The sequence below is a fragment of the Rhipicephalus microplus genome, chromosome X (assembly GCF_043290135.1).
Source record: "Rhipicephalus microplus isolate Deutch F79 chromosome X, USDA_Rmic, whole genome shotgun sequence".
NCBI lineage: Eukaryota > Metazoa > Arthropoda > Arachnida > Ixodida > Ixodidae > Rhipicephalus > Rhipicephalus microplus.
Window position 1 is genome coordinate 214,710,850 of NC_134710.1, and position 17,915 is coordinate 214,728,764.

Genomic DNA, 17,915 nt, shown 5'->3' on the forward strand with positions numbered 1-17,915 from the left:
AAAAATAACCAGGAGGAGGCTAACTGATTGGTGGCTACAATCAATTCGAAGTGAAATGCAATCCTTAAACACATAGTGATAGTACTTAACTTTATGGCTAGGTGGCGTGAGCCACCACTCGATCTAAAGGGCACAGCCGGATACATTCATCCATCTATCCATCCATCTTCGGGACGTTTCACATACAGGCTTCGGGAGTGAGAGAGAACCTCTCCGGGACGACATGGGATAAGCACGCATTTTCTTTTCCGTCCTTCGGCTGCATTTGTGTGGGGCCTGTTCGGACTTCGCCACTGGCTCCTCGCGCCTGCGGCGAACACTTACCTTTTGTTGCCCCTTCTGAACGCTAGGCTGAAGAGTGGTGTGGTGTCCTAGTGCGTGGTCGAACTACACTGACTCGTAGCTCTCCGAAGACACGAGCGCATTTTTGCCCTCGCTCAAGCGACCAGGCCCTTTGTCCCGGTATCACCGTAAATCACTTTTGCCCGCGGAGACGTGCTTGTGGAACCCTGTGTTGTACTTCTCGCCCGGGGCGTGGACAGGGCCATTTGCATTCCCACCGCCCTTCTGCAACAGGCTTTGTACTGCATTCTGGTGTTGCCCCAGGCCATATAGTGTTGCAATCTTGACCACTACCGTGTTCTCGCCACGACGATGAACTTCTTTCTCTCCTTGCCGTTTCAACGTCTATCGCGTGTCCTCCTTACCATCTTGAGTGTCAAATAAGTTAAATTCCTAGCCGCGCTATCATAATACCTCGAGGTAAAAGAATTCTTAGCTAAGAAAATGCATAGCCAAGAGAAACGTTTGTGAATACGGCCCCAGGGCTCGCGTCCGTGACGACCGTCACCGACTTGACGGTATGTCCCTTGATGACGGTATGTCCCTTGATGACGTGTATCACCTTTAGTTTGTCGTCCTCAGAGTTATGCTGAATAGATAGAAAGAAAAACGAGATCTGAGGGCACACTTGTCTAACCAAACATCCAATGCACTGCATTAAACAAGGGGTTTATTGATAGGGGGGTGTTTAAACACTGCTTTCGGCACAATGCCAGGAATGTTTTGTTACCTGACAAGTAATATTGTTAGTTTTCTATTACTGTTGTAATATCACCAATACACCATGTTCTCATTCGCAAGATATATCAGCTTTCTCTGTTAAACATGTTTGTCGGCGTCATCCACTTTTTTTCTTAGGTATGAGCCACAAGATGTGGTCAACTAGCAACCATATGCGTTCTTAGCAACTGAGTAACGGTGCCATTAGCATGTAAACGACATTGATTTCGCGAGCTGAGCGAACACACACAAAGGCTAGGAATCACGTGAAAGTAATGTAGAAGTTACCCAAAAAGTAAAAAGTAACTGCATGGTTGCCAGTAAGGCGTCATTCAGAACGATCCCCATACGGGCACACGACTTTTGTGCCCACACAAAATTTTATACCAGCCCCGCCGCAGTGGTCTAGTGGCTAAGGTACTCGTCTGCGGACCTGCAGGTAGCGAGAGATCGAGTCTCGGCTGAGGCGGCTGCATTTTTGATGGAGGCGAACATGCTGTAGGCCCTTGTGCTCAGATTTGGGCGCACGTTAAAGACTTCAGGTGGTCAAAATTTCCGGGGTCCTCTACTACGGCGTCTCTCATAATCATATGGGGAACTTGGGATGTCAAACCCAACATATCATAAATTTTATACCGTTCGTCAGGACTAAGTGTTTCACTTTCTTCAGTTATCAGTGGAAAAACAAAAACAAATAGTACTGAAGAGACAATGAGAAATATGGAACGGGCAAATGAACTGCGTATTATGACTATCATTCTCAGAGTTGTAAGATACTGCAGTATTCTCTTCAGCGCCTAAGTGCCTAAGTGTAGTCACTCGAGTCATGACAACTGTCCCAAGTTCAGGAAAGCTACTGCAGGCTGGGATTTTTGCAGTGATGTAAGATATGTTGCAGTGAGTTTGAAAATGACTCATGTAATAGCACTGGCGCCTGCCTTCACTAATCTAATAGAAAATAGCGCACGTGTTTACCTAACTGACACAAGCAAACTACTTTCACACTTACCTTTAGAAATTGGGCCAACTGTCTTAACGTAACCAGCAAGGACACCCCTCTCCGTAGTTTCAGCTTGTGCGCGTGCAACATTAGCAACAAAGGCTCGTCACTAGGTAAAGTGTCACTAGTTTGTTCGTAAGCAACTTTGGTCTCGGTTGCCAAAGGGAACGTGCATTGAGCTGGTGGCGCCGCTGCGTGGGAGAGAACGAAACAAAGTGGCACGACAGGTGCAGCAGCCGCTCGACGCGCCGAGCCGTGTCACTCTGGTGGAGGAGCTTTGCCATCTCGCGCATCAATTTTTGCATTGTCAGCTGCCCTAATAGTTATGAGAAATGTTCCCCTAAAACAAAGTTTTCGGGGCGTCAATGCCTCCTATAGGCCAGCGGGAACGAATTCGCAGCGTTTGCCGTGTGGAGTATATATAATGTTGTAGCCAGTTCGTTTTCAATTTACGCTCCACGCTAGTGAACCGGTGTTTTTACAATAGAAATGGAATTGAGTGGCAGACGGCAAAGTGGTCTCGGGTCTGCAGTGCACGTTTTGTTGACGGAAAGTCATCGACGGATCTAGCTTAATTGTATACCTCGTACGCTCGTGCTATTTTTCTGCCAACGTAACACAAAACTTCGGCAATCGCTGAGTACAAGGGGTTGCGCTTTGGTTGTACGTGCGTTACTGCTACGCGGACCGCAGCCCAGAGAGTTTAAGTGCATAAAAGCGAGCACTATTCAGTCACGCTCATTTTCAAGTAAAAAATGTTACTCGCATGCCCTACACATAATCAGACAGCACAGTTCATAAATGGCCACAGTAAGGAACAAGAAGAGCCAGATGCGTGGCACAATGCACAGATGACCGCAAGAATCTTTTGATACAACTGTATTGCATTTGTCTCTTGACAACGCTGCCCATGCAAACCACGCCACGCTGTTTTCAGGCAGGAGGCTAAGGTGTTATTTGCAAAGATGACACGTAACAGATTTACTCAATCACTCATACAGCTTGATCAGCATCTATAAAAGGAACTTCAACATAGTAAGATTCGCACAATCGTTACGGCATCACTAAATGCAAGACGGGAGGCGATTTTACAGCCGCGACCATGCCTGTGTAGAGCGCTCGAACAGCCGGTTTTCGCTCTGCGGGCATATCAAATTAACTCTGTACTGCGGGCCGAAACCTTGAGGCAGTTTCGGGCTCTGAAGGGGTGTATCAGGAGCATGCACAGTCAGGCTGACTATGTCAGAGCCTGATACTGCCCCAAGGTTTAGCTCCGCAGAGCAAAAAATGGCTGTTCGAGTGCTCCACACAGACGTGGCCGCAGCTGTACTTGTACGTACTAGTGCCGATCACACTTGGTTGCCCTAAAGACAACATCACTCTACATGACATGTCTCACGTTAATGTCATCGTGCACTCGAGCAGTAATAAGCAGGTAAAATGATGAAAAAGTGTATATACAGTAACTCTAGCACGCACTGCATTGGCGCGCCACCTGTAGGTGCCACAGGTTCCCCATAAATATAGTCCTTAGTATATTCTAGGGATCGTACCACAGAACACCTACCGGTTTACCGTACCATAACACTACGTGTCGGCTAAGTTATGTGGTTATACGCGATCACTGTGACCGATAACTCCTCAAGTTCTTCATCCTATCGTCCAAGTACTCTAGCTGGTGCTAGAGTCAACTAAAATGTGCGCAAGCAATTAAGGCGCCTAGAGCCGACATTGCCGACATCACGGAGGAAGGAAGAACTGGCCGAAATCACAACATGCGTAGAGTTAGAGTGCACTAGAAGTGTTGAGTGGCGTGACCACAAAACACCTACACACTACCACGCACCACGACACCACAACACCGCGCTGCCTGAAGCCTTCCGAGTTGCCCGTAGCGGTGGCGCTGCAGTAGAATAGTACTGAAAGAGCTGCGCGCAGAAACTCCGATGCTCTTCGGCTCCTATGGCGCGCTTTTTTTATACAGATTTCTTCATACCTGCCCATTATTCATGTCTAACACATGATGTCATAACTCTTTAAGTATGACACGCCAATCCACTGAGTTCGAGCTCCATAAAAGTCCTTGTGAGAGATCGAAAATTCTTTAAAAAGGGCGTGTTTTACTCCGATTTCTTCTGTCTTAACTCTTTCTTCCTTGGTTAAGCATCTACAATATTCAGAATAGCTGAGCCGACTTATTGGAAGTTAGCTGTGCTCAGAAAGCTGTGAGACGAAAAAAAAATACCGTGTCAAACGGACGCGGAACCAGTAGGCCGTAAGTGGGGAGGGGAGAGGAAGAGAATCGCACCTCTTCACAACTAAATTTGTTTGTAATTTAATTACCTTTTCGAAATATTTACATGCATTCACAGCGACCACCAATTACCAATGTTAGTCGTTCTGCTGCACCCTCCCCTTCTCTCTCTCTCTCTCTCAAAAAAAAAAAATCTTGGGTAGCCCTGCGCCGAACGTTTGCAGTTGGTGAAGCTGAATATAGCGTGTCTCTGTACAAATTCGCACTGTAAATTTCAAATTTCACCTTTTCGACAGCATGAGGTCTCAAAACTAGCTCAAGTCGTAGTCGGATGAGAAATGCACCGCGTAAAAAAAGCGGCTGTTAAGGGGCATTGCATGGATATTGTTAATGCGTGTACTTGTGGATATATATATATATATATATATATATATATATATATATATATATATATATATATATAGTCAAGTAGATTTTCCGTGAGCGGTCACAATGTGGTTTATTTTGACGTTTCGGCCTAGAGTCTGGCCTTCATCAGGCTTGAAGGTACAGTTTGTTGGTGCTCAGCTTTATACAATTTCAAATAAGAGGGGGGAGGAAAGAGAAAGAGGAAAAAAAGACAGAAAAAAAGAAAAAGAAAGCAAAAATGAAAAAAAAAAAAAGAATATAAGGTGGACTCCCCCCCCCTTCCACTCTTCCTTCTACTTCCCACCAGACAGCACCTCCTGGCTCTGGTGGTTCCGTGTGGGGCAAAAAGAGCTTGTTTAAGAAGTTTAAGCCTTTAACTACTCAGCGCCCCGTCGACATCTCGTCATAGAAATAGGGGTGCCGCGTAATGCCGCAGAGGCTGGTAAGCGGGTGCAATGCGAATTCCTTGCCCGCTTCTGGATTATGCGTGCAGTAGGGGCCTTCCGACTGTGCACAGGGTTGCTGTTGGGCATGTCATGCTTGGCACACTGATTGGGTAGTAAAGTAAAAACAGAAAACAGACGACAGCTGTACTTGGGAAGAGTAGTTACACTTGGAATTGTTTTGAGTTGTCCAGTTCCCTTCGCAGCCGCAGTGCCGTGAACTCAGTTACTATTTTCATTATTGCCGTTATTGTTTTCTAATGCTTTAATGGCTGCAAGTGCACCAGGATTCTCATTTATTCCTCTATTGAGGGTGTTAAATCGGTGGATAAGGTATGACTCTTGTTCACGCTTTCGGTTTGATTTAAATCCCGTCTCTAAGAGCGTTACTGATAGTTTGTAGAAAGCATGGTCGGGAAGATTGAGATGTTTTGATAGAGGTAGACTTGGGGCTGATTTCGCATGGGCTCTGTGATTATTGAAGCGAATCCTAAATGGTGTTTCTGTTTGTCCGATGTACTTCATACTACACACGTTGCATTCGAGTAGGTATACTACATTAGAGGAATCACATGTTAGGTTTTCTCGTATGTTAATCGAAAACTTGGATTGTGTGCTGGTTGCTTTGTGTGTTTTTCGCATCGCCTTACATACAAGACATCGTGACTTTAAACAAGGTCGGCATGAATTATTGCGGAGTGAGGTATTGATTTGAGAGTGGACAAGTGTGTCTTTGAGGTTGCGTGGTCGTCGGTAAACGACGCCTGGAGCGGATGGGAATGCGCGTTTCAGACACTCACTTTGTTCCAGAATGTTGTAATGTCGTTTAAGGATTTTGTTTACATTGGGGAAGTTTGTGCTGTAAGTCAAGCAGAGGTTTGTTCGTTGTGGGTCTTCTTGCGGTGGTCGCTTCATAAGTAAGTCATCACGCTTCAGTTTTCTCGCTTTTTGAACAGCGTCATCAATTACATATGGGGGGTATTTTTGTTTCTCGAGCATAAGTTTTAGCCTCTGTGAGCTCGTGTCAAAATCAGCGTCTCTTGAGCAGATTCGCTTAAACCGGTGAGTCTGGCTGTAAGGGATACTGTTTTTACAGTGGCACGGGTGGTCCCTTTGGTAATGGAGGTATTGTTGTCGATCCGTTGGTTTGCGATATAGAGTTGTAGAGAGCTTGTCCTCTTCTATTTGTTATGGTGACATCAAGAAAATTTACGGTTACTTGCCAGTATGTGTGTGTGAAGTGTATGTTCGGATGTACATCATTGTAAGTGTCGATAAAGCTGAGAAGTTCGTCCTCGCTGTGGGTCCAAATAAGAAAGATGTCGTCTATGTATCTTCTGTATAACAGTGGTTTCAAGGAACTTTGTGCAAAAAATTCCGATTCTAGCTTTCCCATAAATATGTTGGCATAATTGGGTGCCATTTTGGTGCCCATAGTGGTCCCGCTGATTTGTCGAAAATGCTCTTGGTTAAACTCGAATGAATTTAATTCGAGGACCATCCTTGTCAAAGTTGCAATGGCAGAGAAATCTGGGGTGTTAGATTGTCTATGGTTTGTGTACATGTTTTGTAATGCAGCTATGCCGTCATCGTGAAGAATATTTGTATACAATGAAGAGACATCAAGAGTAACCAAGTACGAGTCTTTGGCACACACAGACCTGCAATGTCTCGAAGAAAATGTGTGGTGTCTTTTATGTACGACACGAGGGTGCATGGAATGTGGCTTATTAGTTTGTCCACGTACCCTGATATGGGTTCAGTTATTGTACCGATGCCTGATATGATTGATCGACCTGGGTTACCGGGTTAATTTTCGAGAGGATGTAGAAGCGACCTGGACGAGGGTATGCTGCTCGCATCAGTTTGTGGTCAGTGTTGGTTATCTTTCCTGCATCCAACAGTTTCTTTAGTTCTGTAAATACGATACGTTTGTATTCGTCTGTCGGATCACCTGGGAGGCGTTCGTAAAATCTTGAATCGTTACAAGAAGTTACAATAAGCATACCGCCAACTAGACGACTCAAGATTTTACGAACGCCTCGTGTGTTTATTAAATTTTTTATGCACCTCGCCTAACCTTGGTGTAGAAACTTTGCTAAACACTTTAACGTGTATGAACACGAGGCCAGGATTCCAGCTCACGAAGGGCTAGTTCGTTAAACGTCCACCACGTGCCGCATGAAGTTGAACCCTCCCCCTCGTTCCCTCTTTTCTCCTTCCACCACGACGCTGACGAGTTCCCTACGGAAATGGCCTCGCTCTTCAACCTGTTCTTGCCCGCCCCTCATTGCGGGAACCAAAGAATAGCGCCCCGCTGTCAGTGCATTCTTACTCACGCCGTTTAAGAGCCGGCCAGTGTAGAGTACGCGAACAGGCTCCGGACCGGCCATGAACAATTTTTCAGACTGAGGACTTCTTTCTTTCCTTGCCTTGGTTGAATTCGAGTCCTCACAGTTTTGATATAGTCATAGATAATTTATATACGAAGAAGCTACGACCAACTGCATTACATTATTTAGTTTTTTTTTCTCGTCGTAGGTAATCTATTGTAATCATAATATCAGGTTCGATACTTAATTTGTGGCTAAGCCATATTACTTTCCGACCCAAACTTTTTGTAGGACAGAACAAAGTTTTTAATTTTGTTTTTTTAGCTATTAGGCTATTTAAAAGCACGCAAAAATTAAGAAAGATGTTAGTAGAACGATTTTCACAGGAGAAGCATGTCCAGTATATTGGACACTGGGATTAATTTGTTGAACATACAGGTACACACATTCTGCTATTTGCTTAGAAACAGCGCTGCCTTTGGCCCTGTTAGGTTAATAGTCTTATAAAACACAAGCGGGGTTCGTTTTGACCTGAGAAAAAGTTGATCCTCTTCGCTGATCCTCTTCATGCTTCATGCTGTTGATAGATTCCCTGCATGCCCCAGTTTTATTTTTCTATGACTGGGCTTGAAGAGTGTCACGTCAAGCCACCTCTTGTTTTCTTTTTTTTCTTCTAAATTGAGCACAATGTGCACCAATTGCATATTGGTGTGGGTGTACTGAACATAGGTAATTCTCGCATTGCCAGCAAAGTATTTATTAGAAAAACTACATTCTTAAGTTTTTATTAGAAACTACAGTTTTTATTAGAAAAACTACATAAAAGTAAGCAGAGACTGTAGCTCTGCTTACTTTTATGCATTACTTTTACCGTCATGTTTTCGTCAGCGACTATGTATATTTACCACCCTGCTGAAATCACCAAATGGTGATTGCAGTAACTGTAAATAAATAGTAATAATAAATAATGTGTTCAATACATTAGTCATGGGGCAGGAAAGGAATGTGCTTTTTAACTACATAGTAAACGCTCTGAGATTGTACTGTTTAGTTATCCTTTGCAGAAGCGCTTTCGTTTTCTTATTTCTTCGTAGCGTTTATTCTTTGCGTCAATGTGTGTAAGGGGCTAAGTATAGTACCATTGAGAAAAGAGCACCAGGTGCTCGGGACGGACAGCACAGTCACAGTGTAAGCTGGAGGAGCGGCTTTTGTAGACCTTTTTGTAATTTAGTGTTAATGTCTCATTTGCTGGCATCTCATTGCAGGTGTCTTATTTTAGAAGGTACTCAGCATGGTTCCGTAAAATGTACTTCAAACAATGCCTGCCTCAAGGGACAGCGTGTCCCTGATTGTTTTTGCACTACTACCTGACAACATTTAATTAACGAGCTTCGAAACTTCAGATTATGCAGCATCGTGTGTTTAACAAAAAATTTGCTACACCTAGAACTATTGTGTCTTTATGTTTTTGGCTCATTTAAATCGCCTTGATATATTACAAATAGTAATAGATAAATTATTTATGTAACACTTCATGTGGCGAGATTTCATTGCGAAATGTGAAAGGAAATTTCATAGCGTTATTGCGCACATTACAAGTGCTTTATGCAACAGATAGTCCAATGTGCAACGATCTCCGCGTTGTTGATATATGTGTTGAAGGCCTGTGCACCAGTAAAACAGCTATCGTATGGGGTCCTTGGCGTACAATGTAAGGGCTAACATGCTTAACTTAAAAGCAATTTTAAACCCACACTGTTTATTTAGGTGTAGATCTCAAGTACGTAGTGCTTCCTCTCGCCCCCGGATGTTGTCAGAATTCAGAGCTTGATTTTGCGATAGAAGAGTGAATGCACCATAATTATTGCCTATATTAGATTGGAAAATATTGATGATAATCCACCTTTTTACTCAATGGTCTCACTGATGTATGTGGAAACATGGCAATGGCAGGAACACTAATCATGCTGTAGCCAAAAAAAAAAAAAAAAAGTGATGCAGAACATTTTGTATTAGTCTATAAAACAGGTATCTATTGATAATATTCCATTAGTTGCTAACGTGAGGTCATTACTGGCAGCAATAAGTTTTTATTTTTCTTTCCAGGAAGAAAGAAAACTGATGTTCACGTTTGGTGCCATCGTATACAGTGTTACAGCTTCAATCCTCCCTCAGTTCAGACAAGAGCGTAGGATGAAAATCTAGGCGAATTACACGCTTGATACATGTAGTATTTTATTCTCAACACCAGAGTGTTTAAGCTTCATTTCCAGTCTGGCCGACGGCCTCTCCGAACTTGTTTCAAGCTAAGCGGAAACAAAGCATTGTCATATATATATATATATATATATAGTGGGAGTAATAATTCAATGGGCGAGTTGGTCTTCGTGAAGGTATGGGATATGGCACAACGGGAGCGTTGTCAACAAGGATAAACATATTTATCCTTGTTGAAAACGCTCCCGTTGTGCCATATCTCATATATATATAAACAAGTCGATAGACTGATGTAGCAAGCTGAGGAAGAGGTAAAGTAAATGAAAGGAGTTGGGGTAGGCCACCAGCATCGTTGCTTCCACAGTCTTCTCGTGTGCGCCAGTAAAATCTGCTTTGTTTTTCTTTAGCGCAGCAATAACATTCGTTTATATATTAATGCTATACAATTCGCATTTCTTCGCACAGTGCTAAAGCGCCCGAAGTGGTCTAGTTTGTAAATGTTACAAAGGGAAGCGACAATAAAATGCATCATGGAACTAGAATAGCATTCTGTTGATAAGACTGCTTTTTTTTTTAAACTTCACCGTATAGGTAGGTGGACACACTAAAGGCTCATATTAAATTATTGATCACAGATGGTAGGGTTACATTCTTGGTGCTGAGATGTACGTGACGAACTACTGGAGTAACAGCTGAGCTTTAGTGCCGGAAAGCAACACAGTAACACAATATTTACCTACGGCATTTTTTTTAATTATGGCATACAACAGCATAAATCACTCCTAACATTTTTTTTTCAGTTAGCTTGCCACTATTAATACATCTCAGCAACCTGGTTTTACTTTTATCAACGAAAAAGTTCACTCTTTACACTTTTGTGACGCCCCCTCGAGAGGTACAAACTGACAAAAATATTACCCAGTGTTGTGCATTTAGATATCTTTTTTTTTCTTTCCGTTTTTTGCCTGCGTTTTTTTTATTATAAGCAGGCGTCACCATGGGTGGAAAACGATCACTGTACCGTGTAGAGGGACCCGTGAAAGACACACTACGTGACAACCTTCCCTCGCTGGTCTTGCTGGATTCCGTGCCGACCGGTTGTGCCCTCGCGATCTCCGGCGTCAGTGTAGCTCTGGCCGACTTGGCTCGCCCTACGTCGCCTCCTGACGCCGACGACCTTCGACGACAGTGTAGCTCTGACCGACTGGACTTGCTCTACGCCATCTACTGATGCTGACAAGAGCTCTCGCAAGTGGTGCCTCGTGCACGAACTCCTGTGACCGTGTTTTCATCTTTCCTATCTCTCCTATCCCCTCAGTTTGTTGTTGCTCCTTCTGGCTTACCACCTCACGTCTTTTCCTCTTTTCTACACCTTTACTCCTACCCCTTTTATCCCTCCTCACCTCCATCCCTTGCGAGCTACTGTTGAGGTATCGCTCACTGAAGCAGACAGTTACGGGGCTCACTTTTCTTTTCCTTTCTCTCTTAAGAATCACCTTCTCTCTTTCGCTGGTCACCCCACTGGCAAAAAATAGTTGAAACCAGCCAAGCGCATTGTCATCCCATATGTGCCGGGCGCCAGTGAAGAGCTCTCCGTGATTCTCGGAAAATTAGGGGTCGAGGTGGTTCGCAAGCCTGCTTCGATGCTCACCCGCTTGCTACCACGGCCGAAGGAAGAAGCAACACCAGCGAGTAGTCTGCAAGTTGCCGTGTTCAGAGTGTCCAGCCAGCTACGTGGGCAAAAGCGAATGTTTCCATTCAAAAAAGCCCGTGGAGCGGCCGACGGCTTGGACTGGCGTTCCTGACGAGGGAGTCAGCCGCTGAGCGCTAACGTGCGCCTTGCCGGGCAGCAATAAACTTCCACGCCCACTCGTTAAGATTATGCCAACTTAAGAACGACGTCAGGAAGGCAGAAGTACAACGCGGCGTTTTTGCAGAGCCCCTGAGAAGCCCGACAATATGATTGATTTCTACAGCTTTTCTGTTCTAGAAACAGGGGGGAATTTCGGAAGGATGTCCTTGCATGAATCCTGGCACATTTACAACATGCCAACAAACTTGAACTGCTCTCTAGGAACAATCTCCTCAGTTCACGTTGTTCTGTGAGTGCATGTAGGTCAAGTCTCTTCTAAATGATAAAGAATTTACACTGAGGTCCCAAAAAAGTTGCACTGCATAACCAGGGCGCCTCTCATAGCAAGTTACTTACGTGGTGAACATAAAAAGACCAACCAAACCAATAGCAAATGCCATTCATGAAATAAGTGTTTTTGGTATCGCCATGTCCTTGCACAAGATTTCACTGTTAACTAGTTCTCTCAAGGAGCGTGTGGAGTACACACTATTAATTCAATGTGACCTATACTGACTCGAACTTTTCATGCACAGATTTTGTTGCACTGATACCAAATATGAGTTTAGCTTTTATGTACATTGTACCATTAAATTTCTGAAAGTTATTAATTAATCAAAACATATAAGGATCTGATTCTTATTGAAGTGGCAGCACAGATCTTGCTGTATTAAATGTCCCTGGATTCTATGTATGTTAAGCAGTTTTTTATGGTTCTAGTTTTCGAAAAACAATAGTTATAAATCTTCCATTACCTTACTGGGGATGACTGAAGAAAAAAAAATGTACTTCTCCAATTACACTCTCTTTAAACATTCAAAACCTTGAAAAATAACAGTTAAGCCACTTTCGAGCTTTCCAAACACCCAGTGTTCACACAGCAAGAAATATTAGTAACTGAGCGTTCCAGTGCCGTGAAAAGCCCGAGAAATGAAAAAAAAAATAAAAAAATTCAGCGACTGATGCTCTGGCTAAAACGATGACCTAAGATGTGTGAAAACTAGAGAGGTGAATCATCAATAGTGTGTGAATTCGAAAATAAAGAGTTCTAAAAAATTTTTTTTATACAGACCCCTATGATAATTGTAAAGCTTCCTTTCCAGCGATGCAGTAAGTTCAACTAGTCGCAGCTAGTCACTTCCGCAAACAGTGTATTCACGTGCAGTTTCATTGTGCGACGACGCAGGAATTACAGACCCGTTTTTCTAGATATAACCAGGCCTGAAAAGCATGTGCAACTATACTCAGGGACAACTTTCAGGGGCAGCACAGCCAAAGCTACGTGGGTGAAGCTTCTGCACATGTGTTATTATGCTAAGTACCGTATTTACTCGATTCTACCGCGCCCTCGATTGTAACGCGCACCTGATTTCCACCGCGAAAAAAAAAAAAAAGTAAGACATCAATTGCAACGCGCACCCATTTTTCTCGCTGGCCCGCATGATCACAACACTCGAAAAAACTACTCCTTTCGGGAGCGTCTTCCATTTAAATATGAAGTACGGGCGAAGCTTGTGCCCATCTGATGTGTAACAGAGCATTGCCGTCACTGTAGTTTTACCGTGGACCGATGTCAGCACGCGAACTTGCTTCACCCCCTTCTTCTCGACGGTTGTGGTGCCAGGCATGTCGAAGTAAAGAGCCGTCTGATCGGCATTCCCGATTTGCGCAAGCAGCTAGCCGTTGTTGCGCTGCAAGTTTAGAACGAACCTCTGAGAACAGTGAAGCTTTTCATCGTACTCCTCTGCAAAACTTTTCGCATATGCATGTTCCCCTTCGGAGGGAAAAGCCTTTTCTCTTCATAAAGTTAGTTAGCCAGCACCTGCTCGCTTTAAACTGGCTCCGCATTAGACCTTTTTCTAAGACTAATTGCAGAGCCCGCACTTGGAGCAGTTCTGTCGTCACGGGCCGCTGTGCCACTCGCTGCTCAAGCACATACTCGCCGAGCAGCTTTTTAATTTGCGGAAACTGACCCTGCTGTGGTCCACTGAAGCCTTTGCGTGAAGCTTTGCTGTCGACAATCTTCTGCTTTTGTTTCCGCCGGTCCCGCACGCACATTTCAGGAATTCCAAACGACCGCGATGCGGCCCAATTTCCGTCCGTTTCTGCACACGCGATGACTTTTCTTTTAAAAGCGGCATCGTGGTGCACTCGAGTTTTTGGAGTTGGCCCTTCCACGCCGTCGATGCTAATGCACTACTAGATGACGAACTCCTCGGCACACGTACGAAGTGCCGCACATGGGCAACACATAGGCAGATATGACCGACGCGCCATGCCGACGCACGTAGGGGGCGGCCATTTTGGATTTGCCGATGGCAATAGATTGACCGTAATGTTTTTGTTCGTACTCCATTCTAACGCGCATGCGATTTATGAACTGGCTTAACCGGAAAAAAGGTGCGCGTTAGATTCGAGTAATTACGGTAGTCCGTTTTCATGCAATTTCGGTTTCAGTTTCGCAAGTGCATCCAACACGCACTTTTTCGCACGACCACTATAAAAAAATCTTACATTTTTGGGGGAGGAAATAAATAAAATGTTCATTTTTAAAGGCAAAAAGCACGAATCTTCTTTGGAGCGTTAAGATTTATTTCAGAAAAAGAAAGGTATGGCCGAGCAGGTTCTGGGCGATTGGAACAACGCAAAGCCAAAACATCATTTCCTAAATTGCAGTGCATACTTGGTCGGTATCATTGTTTTCCTTCTTTAAGAGACGCAAAAACATGCTGGAGAAGCTCATGATATTTTTTAAGGGGCACAAAGGCAACAACGGGAAGCAGGAGTCATGACACCGATTGGTCATAAGTGGGCGTCTGATGTTAGTAAATTCAAATTGGAACGCAATTTTTACTCGGCAAAGAATGCTGTTTTTTTTTTCACAGTCAACAGGGTAATATACATTAACGCGCCTGTTACCAAGGCATAGCGCTAGTAACGACTACCGTATTTACTCGCGTAATCTTCGCACTCGCATAATTCTCGCACCCCCCACATCGCCCAAGAAAAATACGATTTGTTTTTTCCTCGAGTAATTATCGTACCCCCGAAAACTGCCGCAATAATGTCGTCTGCTCGTTCCAGCCACTGATGATGATAGCGGCGCCATCTCTTAAGCATCAAGCATACTATTGCATGCAAATTCAATCCAAGCCAAGCCAAAGTGGCCAGTGCGCGTTGCGGGGTGTTTTGTATGCTGTGTCGGTAATCTTGGCACGTTATGGTGTAATACTGAAGTTACACGGCTGCTTCAAGTTGCAAGTGATAAATGACAAAGGCACTAAACAACGGCAACAGGGCTGCCGGTAGGCCCTTCGGAGTCTACGAGTTTTGTGATCGCTACTGGTGACGACAGCTGAAAGCCACCAAGACGCGTTGGGCCTGCCGTGGGCCTAAAACTGGGATTGATGGTAAACTTTATTTCGTCAGAAGGAAACTGCGGACGATAAGCCCAATACTGACGTCCTACGCTTACCTTTTGAGGGCTCCTGTTGAGCGCCGAATGCTACCATTAAGCCTGCAACGCCCACAAGCATTGCGTATGGTATTGTGATTCTCGACAATTTGCTTGCACTTTTTGTGTCTCAAATAAATCTTGCCTTGTGTTGAACCTCTGCTTTCATTGTTAAGGTGACTCTTAATTTGTACTTCTCAAAGCTTGCTGTTAATTGCTGGTGTGAGAATCCCGATTGGCGGCCACTTCGTTTTTTTTTTCGCTCGGTACGTTCTCATGAAAAGTTCTCCCCGCATAATTCTCGCACCCCCCCACTTAGCATCGATTTTTCGGCAAAAAAAGTGCAAGGATTATGCGAGTAAATACGGTACCTCTGTAGACATAGTCGGGAGCGGTGTTATGGTACGCAATCTTCAGCGTTATCGTATCAACAGTATTAGCCAGCTGAAACACCGACCACGTATGCAAAGCAATTTAGGAATAGGGCCATTGGTTTTACGTACAGTTTCCAAGTGCACTTTTTCTTCCAAGCAGCTGGAGTTGTTGAAAGCCGGCAGGTCGCCAGTGCCACTTTCATGGCGGCTATAGCGATCGGAGTACAACTTTTGCTGATGATATCAATAGCACACAAATTTTTGGTGATTGCATGTCCGGGAAACAAAATATTTTACGACGTACTACTGTCTACGTTTCTCCCTGCTCGAAGAATACAGATCACCTAATGAACACGCACTGATGCTCGTTCACAAGGTTCGATGTGAACTTGCTGCAACCGAGCAATGCCATATGTTGTTTACCGGGGCAGGGAAAAGTGAAACGGCACCAGAAAACAAGAAAACTAGAAACAGCAAAGAACAAAAAACCTACACGGTTGAAGCTTTGCAATAATAATTCGAACAATCTTGTAATATTCACGTCTCTTCTTTTTATGTTTTCCATTATGGTACGCAGCATACCAAAGTAAGCGTTCATGGACTACGAGCAGAAGCGTAGCAAGAAAAGGCGTGCTTGGGCTTCGTAGCCTTGGCTGTGCTGCCACAGAAAGTTGTCGCCGAGTGCAGGAGCTCAGCTCCGCTTGAGGCATGGCAGGTGCCGTAATTAGTTGAGACAGCATGCAGTACAAGAAAGCGCACTTGGAGGTTATGAAAAAGAGTCCATTATTGGTTCTGTAAAGCAGCTTGCACTCTTAAAATAACACTGACGTGCGAAATTTGCACCTATTTATTCACTTAATTATTTATTTATTTGCAGTAAGTAGCTTATGACCCACTTATCGCGGCTGGCAACTTCACTTGCGCGAGTGCGCAACGGTTATGAACTTAGAGATGTTAATGAATTTGGAGAGGTTACGAATTTAGAGGTGTTCCCAGATGGTACAAATTATAGAGCTTTCACCGTATTACTAGACACATTTGCAAGGAAACCACGGTGTGAACAGCGACGAGGACTAGCAAACCTCTTGAATGAAACGAAATACAACATGATGGAACCATCGAACTACACTGGATTTGGATGCCGCCGCATCAGGGTAGCTAATGATCAGTGTTGCTCAGTCTACAATAATCGACTAGATTTGGCAATTTACACTTCTAATCGACAAGTATTGCAGAAATTGCCATTTATGCGCAGGCGGGTGCAGCCAATCAGACTGGCGTATGCTGGCACAATCGGCGCCGAATTTCGACTCTTGAATGATGTTCAACATTGCGAGGGACTTCGCATCTCGCTCAGTCGCGTGGCATGCACTTCAAAATTAATTTTAAACATGGCTATACTTGCCTGTGATATGTGATAGATATGTATGTCTCCACATAAATCCATCTCACTCATCTCGCCTTCGAAATTTAGAGTCGGTGCTTTCTAAACAACGACCTCCTTAGGTGGCCAATGCTAAGCTGGAAACATCACGTATGCTCCAATGTCACACGAGTGCTGTGGAAGGTCATCCATACCATTGGCCACAGCTTGCCACTCCTGGTGCTCGTAGGCAGCCAGGCTGGGCAGCATGGGTCGATGCAGGAGCTGCGCGTTCTTGGCAATGGCCTTGGTCAGGGAACGGCCTTGCATCTGAGAGTTTTTCGGTGGGCGAGTGCCCTGCTGAAACTGCAGCTTCTTGCGGTACAGCCTCATGCATGTCTCCCGGCTCACATTCTCGTTCTGCCAAGAAAAGTCAGCTGTTTCACATGGGCACATGCAACAATCGCGTATGGAGCCAGTCAAACCCTACGCCTGCGGAGCTTGTCCTGCACCTAATGAATGATGCAGTCAAATCCAGTGAACACCACATAACCAACACTCAACTGACAACCAATCATTTAAACCTGCCTATAGTGAGCCTCCATACAACGAACTCCTCAACAATACGCAGTTATTCAACCCCCCCCCCCCCCCCCCCGTTTAGCCAGAGAAATGTCTCTTAGAATGTTACAACTATTTCTTATCCGAATCTCGCTTTCAAGTACGATCTATACCCAACCAACTGCGGGGGAACATCCGATTTAGAGCATGTGCTTTGGCGGTGCCCCTCACAACACGGGGACAAGGACCCCACAGAGCAGAAGCGGTGCACGGTACTCCTCGAAATATCAGTATCCACTTTGGGCCCCCACTCGCACGCTTTTACCCATGGGTACAACTTGCGATGCGCAGGGGAATGCTATCGATTTGGACTCTATATGGAATATGACAGTGAAAATTCGCCGAGAAAGTCCATATAATTTCTATCACAATAATAATGCAGTTCTTGATAGCTAAATAAATAAAAGACCTGCCTTCCGTTTTCACTTTGGTTAATTTGCGCATCTTTTTTTTTTTCGAAATTTCACACTGAAACTGTATATAACGAAATCCTATGTTTAACAAATTTTGGGGGGAAATGCATCAGTTTCGTCA

The 17,915-nt window shown here is 44.4% G+C and overlaps 1 protein-coding gene across 4 annotated transcripts in view; it reads right to left on the bottom strand.

The window, feature by feature from the left end:
• The window catches only part of LOC142775962 (uncharacterized), a 90,422-nt gene that overhangs the window by 71,926 nt on the left and 581 nt on the right, over positions 1-17,915 (bottom strand). For 3 of the 4 annotated variants that reach the window (XM_075878598.1, XM_075878599.1, XM_075878597.1), the window contains exon 2: positions 16,976-17,180. In XM_075878598.1, coding sequence (XP_075734713.1) covers positions 16,976-17,180 — 205 coding nt within the window. Of the gene's footprint in view, positions 1-5,146; positions 5,273-16,975; positions 17,181-17,915 lie in introns of those variants that run through there. The other variant, XM_075878600.1, reaches the window with a different exon arrangement.